Source organism: Pteropus vampyrus, unplaced genomic scaffold (genome assembly GCF_000151845.1).
Source record: "Pteropus vampyrus isolate Shadow unplaced genomic scaffold, Pvam_2.0 Scaffold22, whole genome shotgun sequence".
Lineage (NCBI taxonomy): Eukaryota > Metazoa > Chordata > Mammalia > Chiroptera > Pteropodidae > Pteropus > Pteropus vampyrus.
Genome location: NW_011888803.1, coordinates 10,916,507 through 10,931,149, shown reverse-complemented (window position 1 = coordinate 10,931,149; position 14,643 = coordinate 10,916,507). Strand labels below are relative to the sequence as shown.

Here is a 14,643-nt window from a genome sequence, read left to right as displayed (position 1 = left end):
CATGAATTTTTCCAAAACCATCAGGAATGAATCATTCTGTTGTGCATCTATCTAATTTCTTATTTATAACACTAAGATTAGATCATGATCACTATGTTCTGTATGCATTTTGATTAATGTACCATATAAAATACAGTTTAGAAGATTTAGCACAGTGTACATGGAGTTTCTTCCTTCTGTTCTTTATTTACCTCATTTGCTGTCCAACTGGCCAGATACCTTCAGCAGAGTACCTTAATACTTTTAAAATCTAACATGGAGATTAATGTTTATAACTGGTGTCTCTTCTTATTCCCCCCATCAAAAGGAGGGAAATGTCAGAACATCTGCTATCTTTATTTTCATGGCAGCAAATAGCTAACAACAAGTACTAATTTGAATTGCTTTTTAAGCACTATACCTGTATCAGCTTACTATTTAATCTTTACAATTTTTTAAATGTGCGGTTATCGGGGGGAATTTAAAGATAATAAAGGGAAGCCACAGAAATGAAATAAATTGTCCAAGGCTAAGCAGTAAATGGTAGAGTCCACACTCTTAAGCATTTTATTGACTGTCAGTACCAGAACTTCTGGTATCTGCCATTCATTTTTCCTTTCTATTTGTTGTGTATAGGCAAAGATGAAAATCTGGGTTCTGCTTTAACCTTATCACACCTTGGTGGAAAATCTCATGTTTTACAAATGCAGTATAGGACAGACTGTAGAATCTGATGCACATTTCAGTTCTAGCTGTATAATCTTAGGCAAATTAATCTTATTTCTAAAGTGGTAATAAAAGTGATACTGCTTTTGAAAGAGAACATTTATATTTATAAAGGGCACAGTGACTAGCATATGCATGTGTTCAATGTTAATTCTTGTCCACTAGCCATTGAGCATTCCCCCCAAAGCAGTAATCAGCCAGATCTGTTCATGTCTGGTTTTTCGGCATGACATACATAGCCACAACGTCTTTGCCTACCTGGCTTTCTTCTCACCGATTCTAGACTTAAAAATTATTTGGCCAAAAATATTTTTTCATCAGCTAGTTACTAGAATATAAGCAGAGCACTTCCCATGGTAACTTGTGGGTTTTTTAATATTAAACCATGTATTATTACTATTGTGAACAGAGTTTTCTGGTTTTTTTCCTTGCCTGTTGTGCATTTTGTGCAAACCGTTGTTCAGAATCATTTTATCTTTGCATCACATATGAATAGACTTTGCTATTTGTCTTTGACTAAATCTTTTTCCCCCAGGAGATAGAATATGACTAATTGTAGCATAGTGTTATTATTGGACTGGCACAGTAATTAGAAGAATGCTTTAAGACAGATGTCTGAGACATAATAATTAAGCTGGAGTCTAGCTGTCAGTGCTGAGATTTCCTGGAAATAAAAGGGTTGAGTTGGGCATTAGACAATGTTAAGTAAACCCTGTCTTGACAAGACTATTTCGATTTGTGCTTATATTTTTAGGTGACCGGGTTATTGATGTAGGATCCGAATGGAGAACTTTCAGCAATGATAAAGCAACAAAAGATCCATCTCGAGTTGGAGATTCTCAGAATCCTCTTCTGAGTGACGGAGGTTTGTCTACCATGATTGGCAAGGTAATATCAAGTGAGGACAGACCAAACCTGGGAGTTTGAGAACTCTGCAAAAGTATCAGTCATTACCCCAGTGAGGAATGTTGACCTGAGAGTAGGATTTGCCAGTAATAACATTGTGAATGACAGGTGTCTTATGAATTAATTCCATCTTAAAGGGGAGACCAACATCAAAATTATAGTCTTTATATCTCAAGCCCTTGTTTTTATGAAGCAAATTTTGTATAAAAATTAAGTTGAATATAGTATGGTCTTTATGAGTTTATATTGGTATGTTCTGAGAATATTAGTAATTTCTCTTTTCCCTCCATGCTATCTAAGTTGGGCTCATTTATAGCCCATTTCCTAATATTGGAGGGGGGGTGGATTTATTACAACTAAGCTTCTCATTTCTCATCAGTAAGGTGAGAATAATAGTACATCATAAAGATTTTGAGGATTACATGGGAAAGTATAACATATGGTATGCGGTATGTGTTTAATTAGTAGTAGCTGCTGCTGTTATATAAGGTAGTAGTATAATCTTCCTAGCATCTTGGTTCTTCTTTTTGCTCTGATAATCTGAATTGGAAATAGTACTGGCAATAGCCAAACGACTAATCAAGGAAATGTATGTTATTTTAGTACTTTATCTATACTACTGCATAGTCTGTTTTTAATAAAGTATTGTGAAAAAATTCATTTTTCACGCTCTTTAAATTACATATCAGATTTCAAAAACATGGCGTAGAGTAGGTTAAACAGTTTACAGAATTTAGAAATATCTTTAGGTGATTTCTGCATTTGCGTTAGTGGTACAGGCTGGAAAAAACCGTACATGAAGGACATTTTAAGATGGAAGATTGCAACTCATTGACAGTGCAACTTTTTTTTAATGTTTAATTTTTTTCACTAGGAAATAACATGATTCAAAAACAAAAATGTAAAAAGGACACAGTAAATTTTCCTCATCGATGACCCCCAAACTCAGTTCCCACTGTAACCCCCTTTCCCTGTCAAAAACAAGTAACCGCTATTATTAGTTTCTCCTGTGTCCTTTGAAAGTGTTTTTATACCTACCTAGAAAAAAAAAATATTTTTATTGTAAATGCTACATTTATTACATATAGTTGACTATTGAACAATTCAGGAATTAGGAACGCTGACCCCTTGTGCAGTTGAAAATCCACGTATAATTTTCGATTTCCCAAAATATTAATTACTTATAGCCTTCTCTTGACCGAAAGCCTTACCAATAACGTAAAACATTCAATTAACACATATTTTGTATGTTTATGTAGTATATACTGTATTCTTAAAGCAAGCTAGAGAAAATAGTGGTTAGAAAATCATAAGATGCATTTACAGCACTGTACATGTTGGGAAAAAATCCATTTATAAGTGAATCTGCACAGTTCAAACCTGTGTTTTTCAAGGGTCACTTGTACTAAACATATGTATTTGAGAATATTTCAGACTTCCTATCCATTCTCTATCCTGGTTTAGTTAGTCAAATGCTGTACCACACTGTTTTAATATCCAGTAGCATTAGTTCTTCTTTGCTCTTATTTTTCAGCATTTTCTTCACTAGCCTTCCACTTTAAAGGATCACTTTGTTTCATTAAAAAAAAACAAAACAGTTATTTTACTGAGATTTTGGTTAGATTTATTTGTAAATTGACTGAGGCAAGATCGGTGTCTTCATAGTACATCTTCCTATCCAAAAACAATGTGTCTTTTTATTTCTTTAGATCTTATGTGCCCTTCAAGGAGATGTTTTGAAGGTTTTTTTTTTTTTCATGAAGGTCTTGCATGTTTCTTAAGTTTATTCCTTAGATATTTTATCTTTTTTGTTGCTCTTGTAATTGTCTTCTAACTGGCTGATTACACATATAAAACTATTGATTTCTGTTAACTTTTATCTGCCACTTTAATGAATTCTCTTATTTATAGCAGTTTTTCAGTGATTTTCTGAAGTATTCGAAGTAAACAAAGATACTCTCTGCAGTTTATCATTTCCTCCCCAGATTTGTATTTCTAATTTTTCTTGCCTAATTTTAATATGATTATACTAATATAACATATAATTATGTTATACAATTATATTCTATTGGCTAGTTTTTTAGTACAGTGTTACGAAATGTTCGTGGTCAGAGGGGCCTTTGTCTTCTGACTTTAATGATGCAGATGTTTCTTCATCATTGTGCTGGCCTTGGGCCTGGGAGAGTGATTTTCTAATATGAAGTATTCATTTGTAGTGTTTTGTGAGATTTTATCCAAAAATGGATTTTGAATTTCGTGGACTTGCCTTTTTTAACACCTTTGGAGATGATCATTTGAGGTTTTACCTTAGGTCTGTTAATATGATAATATATTATTAGATTCTCAAATAACACATATTCTCATTTAAAGTATTTGATAGAAAACATCTTTAAAACCATTTCACCTGGTACTCTTTCTATTGAGGAATAGGGAGGATGCACAAAGTAGGTTTCTTAGGCATATGGAGTCAGATTGTATAAGTTATGTTTTCTTAGAAATTGTTCATTTAAGTTTCAAAATCTTTTGTATAAAGTAATAAAATTTTGTTTTATAGGGTACAGGAGCTGCAAGTTTTGATGAATTTGGCAATTCTAAGTACCAGAATCGGAGAACAATGAGTAGTTCTGATCGGGCAATGATGAATGCATTCAAGGAAATTACTACCATGGCAGACAGAATCAACCTCCCTAGAAATATAGTTGTAAGTTCCTCTCTATCTCTTTTAAGCCATTTTGGCATTGCCTTAGCAAATTTAATGAACACATGAAATTTTGATACTGTAACTAATTAAATGGCCTAGAGTTAAAGTCAGTTTCTCTGTTTTGAAGGATCGTACAAATAATTTATTCAAGCAAGTATATGAACAGAAGAGCCTGAAGGGAAGAGCTAACGATGCCATAGCTTCTGCTTGTCTCTACATTGCCTGTAGACAAGAAGGGGTTCCTAGGACATTTAAAGGTAAGTTTTTAGTCGCATAGATAAAAATGTTATCTGTGTGATATTAAGTAACAGACCAAAGTTAAGCAGCTTTGACACTAAGTAGCTATGTCATGTCTTCATTGCTACATACAGTAATCTACTTTAGTATCATTTCCAAATGCCTACTTATTTTGTTCCTTGGCTTAATGATAATTCATTCTGTGATCTTATTGGCCATGTTCTTTTCAGGCTGTTTTCCCATGTAAAGTCATTTTAGTCCATGTAAGCCCTGCATTCTTTGCTAGTAAGATCTTTTGTCCGATGCTATTTTGTGGGCTTTAAGACCTGGTATTATAAGCCTAAGAGGAGGCCTTTGTAGAAAGTCTGTGCACTTGATGAATGGAAAACAGTTTCTGCTCCTAGCACAGGTCTCTACAGGTGAGGGAATCGAGCCGTAGAAAGCCATCGGGGAAACTTTTTCTCTTGAGTTATACAGTTTACACTTTCCCACTTAAGTTGAAGGCTTTAAGGAAACTAGTATTTTTCATCTAGTTTGCAGTTTACCCATGAATATGTGACAACCTATTCAGTATTGCTGTGATACTTACACTGATTTTAACTGCCAAAGTTCATTTTAGGTTAACACTGTAATTACTCTTTAAGTCATCCATGAATATTTATTTGTTATGTTTTTATTTTTATGTCAGTGTAAAGAGGCAGTGACCTTTATCATCTTTTTTCATTCTTACAACTAAAACTAAGGCTTTTGTTAAATTTATTCTGAAAGTGTTTGGTAGTTCAATTTTTAGACTAACAAGGCCATATGTGATGTCATTTCACTGTAGCCAGTAATCACAGGGATTGCATGTACAATATGACATTGTGTAGATTGGCAACTATTTTTTAGCATTTTTTTCATCTCCTTAATTTAGTCTTTATAGCAGATTAATAGGTAAATATCAAAAGTTTTTGATTAGTTGAAGAAAATTATTTGAATAAATTGAAACTTCAGAGAAGTTAATATTTTGAAATAAGACCTACATTTAACCTTTGTAGGGGAAAAAGTTCTTTAAAGTGTGGTGAACATTTAAATTAAAAGAAATTTTAAATTAGCTCTATGGGAAGTATCACAGACAGGAATAGGGGTTCATCTGTAAGGCATGATTGAATTTTTTGCAGTTGGAATGTATTTTATAATCAGAAATGATAGTTTTTAAAATGAACTGTATGACGTGTGTATTTATTTACTTAATTTTTTTTGTGTGTTTTAGAAATATGTGCCGTATCACGAATTTCTAAGAAAGAAATTGGTCGATGTTTTAAGCTTATTTTGAAAGCTTTAGAAACCAGTGTAGATTTGATTACAACTGGGGACTTCATGTCCAGGTTTTGTTCGAACCTTTGTCTTCCTAAACAAGTACAAATGGCAGCTACACATATAGCCCGTAAAGCTGTGGAATTAGACTTGGTTCCTGGAAGGAGCCCAATATCTGTGGCAGCAGCAGCCATTTACATGGCCTCACAGGCATCAGCTGAGAAGAGGACCCAGAAAGGTAGGATTCCTTGTCAAGAAGAGTGATTAAAGTGTGATAGCTGTAGTGTGTAATTGTATTTCGATTTTAAATATGAAGCAGGTAAATATTCAGAACCCACATTTAAGAGATAGTTTCTTAGCATCAAAACTTAAGAAAATATAGTATTTTCCTTTTAAGTGGCTCAAATATAAAAATGTTTGGAGGGTATAACGCTGTATACTGACTTATCTCTTTTTCTATTAATATTAAATTATTTTAGTTTGTACGTTTTTTATTTTTAGACGTTTTTACCACCACCACCACCACCACCACCACCCCCCCCTTCCACACACACACACACACACACACACACACACACAATATACAGACACACTCTTGTGAAAGTTTTTTTTTTCACCCTGGAAACTAAACTTTTTAAATCTTGAGAGGAGGGGGCTATGCTTTGTTTCTCACTGCTTGGCAATATATGTTGGTCATCAAGCTTTAACATTCTGTATTTTATACAGTATTCATGGTTTCTTAATAAAAATAGTGGCATAAGTAGTTCATCTTTCCAAAGCCATGTTTGAATTTAGTGTTGTTGGGGGAACTTTCAAACAATAGTATTAAGTGAATTTCTTTATAAGCATGAATTTATTACTTCTGTGATCCTCAAAAAGATGGTAAAGAAGAAAGCAGTCAATTCTAAATTTCTGAGTGTGATAGTGAAATTATTTGCTGCAATAACTTTGTAATACCCTATTCAGAACAGCCTTTCACCTCAGCTTAGGCTGTTAAGTTTCTATATTAGTAAAAGTAAGAAATTATATAAAAGAATGGTTAGAAAGAAACCAGCCAGCATTAGTTTAGTTATTTAAATGTGCCATTATCCATGCCCTTTTGTCGCTATTTATATTAAGGAGATATCGATCTGGTAGAATTTAGAAGCTGAAGCTAGGCACAGAGGGTCCTCGATTCCTAGTTGTAAAGTTTATTCTAATTAACAACACAAAAATGGTTATCTTGACACTTTCTGCTGCTTGTGTTTTACATGAAAGGTTTCATTGAAATTTAAGACCTTTTTCTTCCCTGCCCAGGAGCCAGTTGATATTCACATAGTTGACATTCATCAGTATGTATGTCTAGAATAACCTAATACCACATGGTAGGAAACTTAAAATAAGTTAATTGCACACTGATGGCAGCCATCCACAGTGAAAATCTGTAAAACCTCACTTATTTGAACTGACTGAAAAGGTGGTAAAATGAGTTTGTATTAAAGGGTGTATTTTAAAAATCCATTTTAATTATTTATAACCAAATAATTGTCAAGTGGTAGTCCTTTGGGACTTCTTCTAATAAAAAAGAAAAAAGTGACAATTGCTTTGAAGGGTTAAATTAGATCCAGCCCTAGGATTCTGTAATGGACTGTAGAAAAATCCTCATGTGAGCTCAATATACATGCTCAAGTGTATGTTTGTAATAGTGAAAAACATCTACATTATGCTAAAATATATAGCTGTTTGATCTCAGACGTATTAGGTAGAAAACTATAGAACAATGTACTATGATCCCATTTTGGTTTTAGCTTCTTAAATAGAAGTTAGCAAGGGGAACTTTTAAACACAGGAATAATAAAGTGAGTTTCTTCATATGAATGCATTTATGGATTACTTCTATGATCCTTAAAAAGATTTCTTGTGAAGAAAAAGAAGTCAGTTCAAATACAATGACCAATATAATGGTTATCACTCATAATGCTATGTCCTGAGAACTGTTCAAACGTTTTACTCACAATAAAACTTTTAATATGACAACCCTTTGGGGTTATAAATACTCTACCATTATTATTAATTTAGCTCTGCTTTCCACTTTTAGTATGTAACTCCATTATCAGTTTTTAAAAATCAATATTTTTTATTTTGTTTTTCACTTTGGCATTTTACATAACCATATCTCACAGATTGAAATTAAGGTAGTAGAAAGTAGATAGGATAGAGGTTATACTTAATATTTTGATTTTTTTTTTTTGTCTTTTAGAAATTGGAGATATTGCTGGTGTTGCGGATGTTACAATCAGACAGTCCTACAGACTAATCTATCCTCGGGCCCCAGATCTGTTTCCTACAGACTTCAAATTTGACACCCCTGTGGACAAACTGCCACAGTTATAAATTGAGGCAGCTAATGTCAAACTCTTACGATCTTACTGAACTTTGCCTGTTGTACATAGCTTATACAAAGTGCTGGATTGAGCCTTTATTAAGGAAAAACAAAAGACATGGTACGCATTCCAGGGCTAAATGTTAATTGCTTGTCATTATGTATGTATATACTAGTGAAACATATTTAATGATTTAAATTTCTTATTGAATTTGCTTTCTTTTGTAGCAATCTAGGAAACTATTTTGGAAGATATTTGAAATTATGTAATTCTCGAAATAAAACGTTTTTCAAAACTAAATTTTTTTGTTATAATTATGTTATATGTACTTTATAATTTATAATATATAATTACAAATAATGCATATTATCGCAGCTAATAAAGCTGTTAGAGGCCCTTGTTTTCTGTTTTTTTTTCACATATATTTAGGTTTTATTTTAAAAGAATCATGGAAATAGCAAAGGCTTTCGACAACTCGACATCAAGAATATATTTCGTTTGCAGTTCAAAAGGTTTGTGTGTGATTTATTAATATGTGTATTAAAAAGCAAGAGATGAACTGGACATTAAAAGGCACAAAATAAGTATGTGTTTTCTTTAGTGATAGAGATGATAATGCTGGTAAATTATTAGCAAGTCAATAGATTTCAGTTTTCAGATCTTAACATTTCATTTTATAGAATATGCATATCTAAAATTCTTTGTCACTTTTACTGATTGGGATACTCAGAGAGTAAAGAATATTTAAAATGGAGATTATTGGGCCTGGGAATATCACGGAATTTTAATAAGCACACCCTACCCCCAGGTGACTGTGATATGTAGGTGTTTTGCTTATCACTCTTGGAGGTACATTGACTTAAGGTCTCTTGACTGCAAGGCAATGTAAGCAAAGACCAATAAAATATCACCCTTTTAACAACTAGGTAGATTGTACGAGGGCCTTGAATCCATGCTAAACATCACACTATAAGCTGCACTGCTTTCAAATAGGTATTGTGGTTTTTACCCATCTGTGAAGAGACTAGCACTAGATTAGAAGGACAGTCCTAGTTTGGCCTGGTGGGCAGATTCAGCTGTGGTCCAGAAAGGGACTTTCCCCTGTAGAAGATCAGCCCTCCACTGTCATTTCTATTGACTGTGGAAGAGGGATGGGTATTGGACCACAAAGGAAAATGGTTTTCTCCCTTATACTCAGTACTAAGAGCTCCAGAGAAAGAAACACCAGGATGCTATAACTGAAACACGGGGCTGGTGGTGAAATTTACACTCCAGGCAGGCAGAACCCATCCTACCCAGAGTGAGACCTGGAAGAAGAAATCTCAGGTCACTGTCTCCTTCCTGGGCACCATCTTTGGTCCCCAGCATCACACATCTCCATCTTTCCAAGTATGGACCAAGAGCAGCAGCCCTCCACTTCTGTTTCTCGGTTTCTAATGATTGACCACAAGACTTCCCATTCAGTAAAGACCTCTTTCAAGCTATAGCCGGTTAACATTTGGAGGTGATGTCAGCATCATGGTGGAGTGGGACCCCTTTATATCTCTCAAATCTACAACTAGTTGAACATCTGTGATGCAACAAAGGTTCTTCTCAACACACAAGTGTGCCTGAGATACCCACATATCAGTGCATGTGAAGGTGGGCATATTACAATGTATGGGGGAAACAGGCTGAAGGGAAGGACAGGAATAGTGCCCACAGTGCGGGTTCCTGGCGGAGGTTAAGTAAGAGCTGCGTCAGCACATGAGAATCCAACTCCCTCCTGCCCAGTGTGGCAGGCAGAGCCTGGAAGTAGTTGTGACACATCTATGCCCTTCTCGCTGCAGCACAGCAGCACCAGCAGCCATAGGAAACCTGGAAACTGCCCAGCAGTTTCACAAACCCAGTTCCTTCTCACCTGCCATATCCCCTCACCATGGTGGTAGGGCCCCAAGACCCAAGTGACCAGGACACAGTAGGTACACCCACTACCCCTACACCTAGTGACTCCCATGATCACAGTGATGTCCCCCACTGAGACCCAGGAGGCACAAGTAGCACAGGTAAAAGAAAACAAAAACTAGCACTATTGTGCTATGAGAAAACAAAAGACTTAATTACCATCCTGCTGAATTGTTAAAATCAAAATGGTTCCTAAATAAGGAAAGTGTCCATTACTTCAAATGTGCCAGCAGAATAACAACACATCAAGCACCATGAACAACCAAGGTAACACAGTAACAGAAAATGACAGTTCTCTAGAAATCAAAGTCATGAAAGATTGTGATCTAAATGATAAAGAATTCAAAAGAACGGCCATGAAGAAACTCAAGATGCAGGAAAACTCAGGCTGTTCAGTGAACTCAGGAATAAAAATGCAAAGAGTACTTTATCAAAGAGATTGAAAGTATAAGAAGAACCAAAAAATTTTTGGATTTGAAGAACTCAGAAAAAGAATGAGTCAGCCTTGGAAGTAGAGCGGACCAGATAGAGGAAAGTTAGTAAACTCTAGAAATTATTTGAGTGGAAGAGGAGGGAGAACTAAGATTTTATAGAAGTAAAAGAACTCTATCAGGATTATCTGACTCCATTACAAAGAGCAAATAAGGATAAAGGAGAAGAGAGGGAGAAGGGAACAAAACCCAGAAGGAGAAGAGAGGGAGAAGGGAACAAAACCCAGAAGGAGAAGAGAGGGAGAAGGGAACAAAACCTATTAAAAGAAATTGTTGAGAACTTGCCAAAACTAGAGAAGGAACTGGACATTAAAGTACAAAAAGCTACCAGAACACCTAATTATCTCAACATAAGATCTCCAAGACATATATTAAAACTGTCAAAAGTTAATGATAAAGAATTCTCAAGAAGCTGGGGGTGAGGGTGCGGGGGAGGCAGTAACCTACAAAGGAGCCCCATCAGATTATCATCAGATTTCTCATCAGAAACCCTATAGGCCAGGATGAAGTGGAATAATATATTCAAAATATTGAAAGAAACCACCAGCCAACAATATATCCAGCCAAGTTATCCTTTAGATGTGAAGGGGGAAATAAAGGCTTATTTCCAGACAATAACCAAAGGAACTTATCACCATAAGACCTGCTTTCAAGAAATGTTGAAAGAAGTTTTTACCTGAATCAATAAGACAAAAGTAAACAAACTGAGTTAGGTGACAGAAACAGAAAATTGCAACTCTAGTTTCATAATAAGGTATTAATCATAATGCCCTATGATTAATGGTGAAAAAAGCATTAAAAATAACTATGGCTACTGTAGTTTGGTAATGAACGTACAACATAAAAAGGGATAAATTGTGACAACCAAATAAAAGGTATGGAGAAAAAGGATGAAACATATAGGTGAATGAAGATATATAAAAAAAAAAGAAGAAATAGAAAACATATAAAACCACCAAACTAAAATAGACAAAGGAAAAAATATTGGAGATACAGAGCAACCAGAAAACAAAAAGAAAATGGAAGTAGTAAGTCCTCTTATGTCAATAACTACCTTAAATGTTAATGGACTGAACTCACTAATTAAAAGGCACAGAGTAATTGAATGGATTAAAAGAAACCCAACTATATGCTGCCCTCAGGATATGCATCTCAGCAACACAGACAAACAGGTTCAAAGTGAAGGGATAGAATATGATACTCCAAGCAAATGGTGTCCAGAGGAAAGTGGATGTAGCCATAGGTACATCAGACAAAATGGATTTCACAGCAAAAAAAGGTAACGAGACAAAGATGGACGCTTTATAATGATAAAGGTGACGATCCACCAAGAAGACATAACATTTAGTAATATATATGCACCCAACCTAGGAGCACCAAAAAATATAAAGCAATTATTAACAGATCTAAAGAGAGAAATAGCCACGCAATAATAGTAGGAGACCTTAACATCCATGTGCACCAATTAATTGATAGATCATCCAGACAGAAAGTCAATAAAGAAACATCAACCTTAAACGACATTGGACCAGATGGACTTAATATAGAACTTTCCATCCAAAGTGACAGATTATACATTCTGCTCAAGTATACATGAAACATTCTCAAGGGGAGACCATAGGTTGGGACACAAAACAAACCTTAATGAATTTAAGAAGACTGAAATTATATCAAGCATCTTTTCCAACCACAACGGTATGAAACTAGGAATCAAGTACAAGAAGAAAGCTGGAGGGGAAAATCACAAATATCACAAATTAAATAATATGCTATTGAACATCTATTGTATCAATGAAGAAAGAAGAAACACATAAAGAAATGAAAATGAAAATACAACATACTAAAATATTTGGAATGCAGCAAAGTGGTACTAAGTTGGAAGTTTATAGGAATATAGGCCTATCCCAAGAAAAGAGAAAAATCTCAAACTAACATTACACTTTAAAACACTAGAAAAAGGCTCTTTCCCTGCTGCCACGGAGCAGCACGGAGGCAGAGGCTTGGGTGTTTTCAAGATCTGGCTCCATCCGTTTCCCTCGCCCAAGGCCGAGGAAGGCACTGCTGCTGGAGGTGTAATGGGCGTTAACATGGCTTTATAAGAGGTGCCGAAGACCGCCCTCATCCACCATGGCCTACCACATGGAATCTGCGAAGCTGCGAAGCCTTAGATAAGCTCCAAGCTCTCCTTTGTGTGCTGAAGGCCAAATCCACCTAATTAAGGTTGATGACAGCAAGAAACTAGGGTAATGAGTAGGCCTCTGTAAAAGTGACACAGAGAGAAACCCCTAGCGGTTGGCTGCAGTTGTGTGGTGGTTAAGGACTACGGCAAAGAATCTCAGGCCAAGGATGTCATCGAGGAGTACTTCAAATGTAAGACATGAACAAATAAACTTGGCTTTTGTTTTTAAAAAAAGAAAAACTAGAAAAAGAACACATGAAGCCCAAAGTCAGTAGAAGGAAGGAAATAAAAATTATAGCAGAAATAATGGAGAATAAAAAGATAATAGAAAAAATTAATTAAACAAAGCTGGTTCTGTGAAAAGATAAACAAAATTGACAAACCTTTAGCTAGATTCAGTAAGGAAAAAAGAGAAGACAAATAAGTAAACTCAGAACTGAAAGAGAAGTAACAATGGCTACCACAGAAATACAACGAATCCTAAAAGAATACTATAAAAGGCTATCCACCATCAAATTGAACAACCTAGAAGAAATGGACAAATTCATAGAAGTATATAACCTTTGGTGTTGGGAAAATTGAATAGCTATATGCAAAAGCATGAAACTAGATTACTATTTTATACCACAGTCAAAATGGATTAAAGACTTGAACAGAAGACCTGAAACAATAAAACACATAAAAGAAAACAGGCACTAAGCTTCTGGACATTGGTATTTGGGAATTTGACTCCAAAGACAAGGGAAACAAAAGCAAAAATAATCAGATGGGACATCAAGCTAAAAAGCTTCTGAACAGCAAAGGAAACCATCAACAAAACAAAAGGCAACTAACTGAATGGAAAAACATTTGCAAATTATATATCTGATAAAGGGTTAATAACCAAAAATATATAAAGAACTCATACAACTCAACAACAACAAAACCCAAACAATCCAATTAAAAAATGAGCAGGCAATCTAAATAGACATTTTTACAAGGAGGACATACACATAACAACGGGCATATGAAAAGATGTTTAACATCACTAACTATATTAGGGAAATGCAAATCCAGACCACAATGAGATATCACCTAACATCTGTCAGATGGTTATTATCAAACAAAAGAAATATGTGTTCATGAGAATGTGGAGAAAAAGGAACCCTTGTGCACTGTTAGTGGGATTGTAAATTGGTGCAACCACTATGGAAAAAAATATGGAGACTCCTTAAAAAAATAAAAATAGAACTACCATATATCCAGCAAGGCCTCTTCCGAATAGCCGAAGAATATGAAAATACTAATTCAAAAAGATATGTGTCCCACATTCATTGCAGCATGATTTATAATAGCCAAGACATGGAAATAACCTAAGTGTTTATTACTAGCCAAGTAGATAAAGAAGATGGAATATTACTCAACCGTAAAAAAGGTGAAATTGTCATATTTGAAATGGATGGATCTTGAAGGTATGCTAAGTGAAATAAGTCAGACAAAATGAAAAAAACACATGATATCACTCATATGTGGAATATAAAACAAAAAAATATAATGAAGTAACAAAACAAAACAAAAACAAATTCATAGATAACAGACAATAGGATGGTGGTGGTGGTCACCGGAGAGGAAGGGAGTTGGGGAAAGGATGACATGGGTAAAGGGAGTCAAATATATGGTGACAGAAGGAAACCAGACTTTTGGTGGTAAGCATAAAATACAGAGTATGCAGATACCAGATTATAACGTTGTACACCTAAGATTTACATAACTAATGTTACCTTAATAAAAAATGTTTTTAAAGTTCTTAAAATAGAGAACATTTGGAAAATGCATAAGAAA

The 14,643-nt window shown here is 34.9% G+C and overlaps 1 protein-coding gene and 1 pseudogene across 2 annotated transcripts in view; both read left to right on the top strand.

Annotated features, from left to right (window-relative positions):
- GTF2B (general transcription factor IIB) overlaps nucleotides 1-8,719 on the top strand; it is a 27,455-nt gene extending 18,736 nt beyond the window's left edge. The window contains exons 3-7 of one of the 2 annotated variants that reach the window (XM_011355596.2): nucleotides 1,460-1,593; nucleotides 4,166-4,312; nucleotides 4,440-4,569; nucleotides 5,802-6,083; nucleotides 8,085-8,719. In XM_011355596.2, coding sequence (XP_011353898.1) covers nucleotides 1,460-1,593; nucleotides 4,166-4,312; nucleotides 4,440-4,569; nucleotides 5,802-6,083; nucleotides 8,085-8,218 — 827 coding nt within the window. In that variant the 3' untranslated portion in view covers nucleotides 8,219-8,719. The remainder of the gene's footprint in view (nucleotides 1-1,459; nucleotides 1,594-4,165; nucleotides 4,313-4,439; nucleotides 4,570-5,801; nucleotides 6,084-8,084) is intronic. The other variant, XM_011355597.2, reaches the window with a different exon arrangement.
- A 3,118-nt stretch (nucleotides 8,720-11,837) lies between these two features.
- On the top strand, nucleotides 11,838-13,056 carry LOC111736795 (annotated as a pseudogene).
- Nucleotides 13,057-14,643: the final 1,587 nt, after the last annotated feature.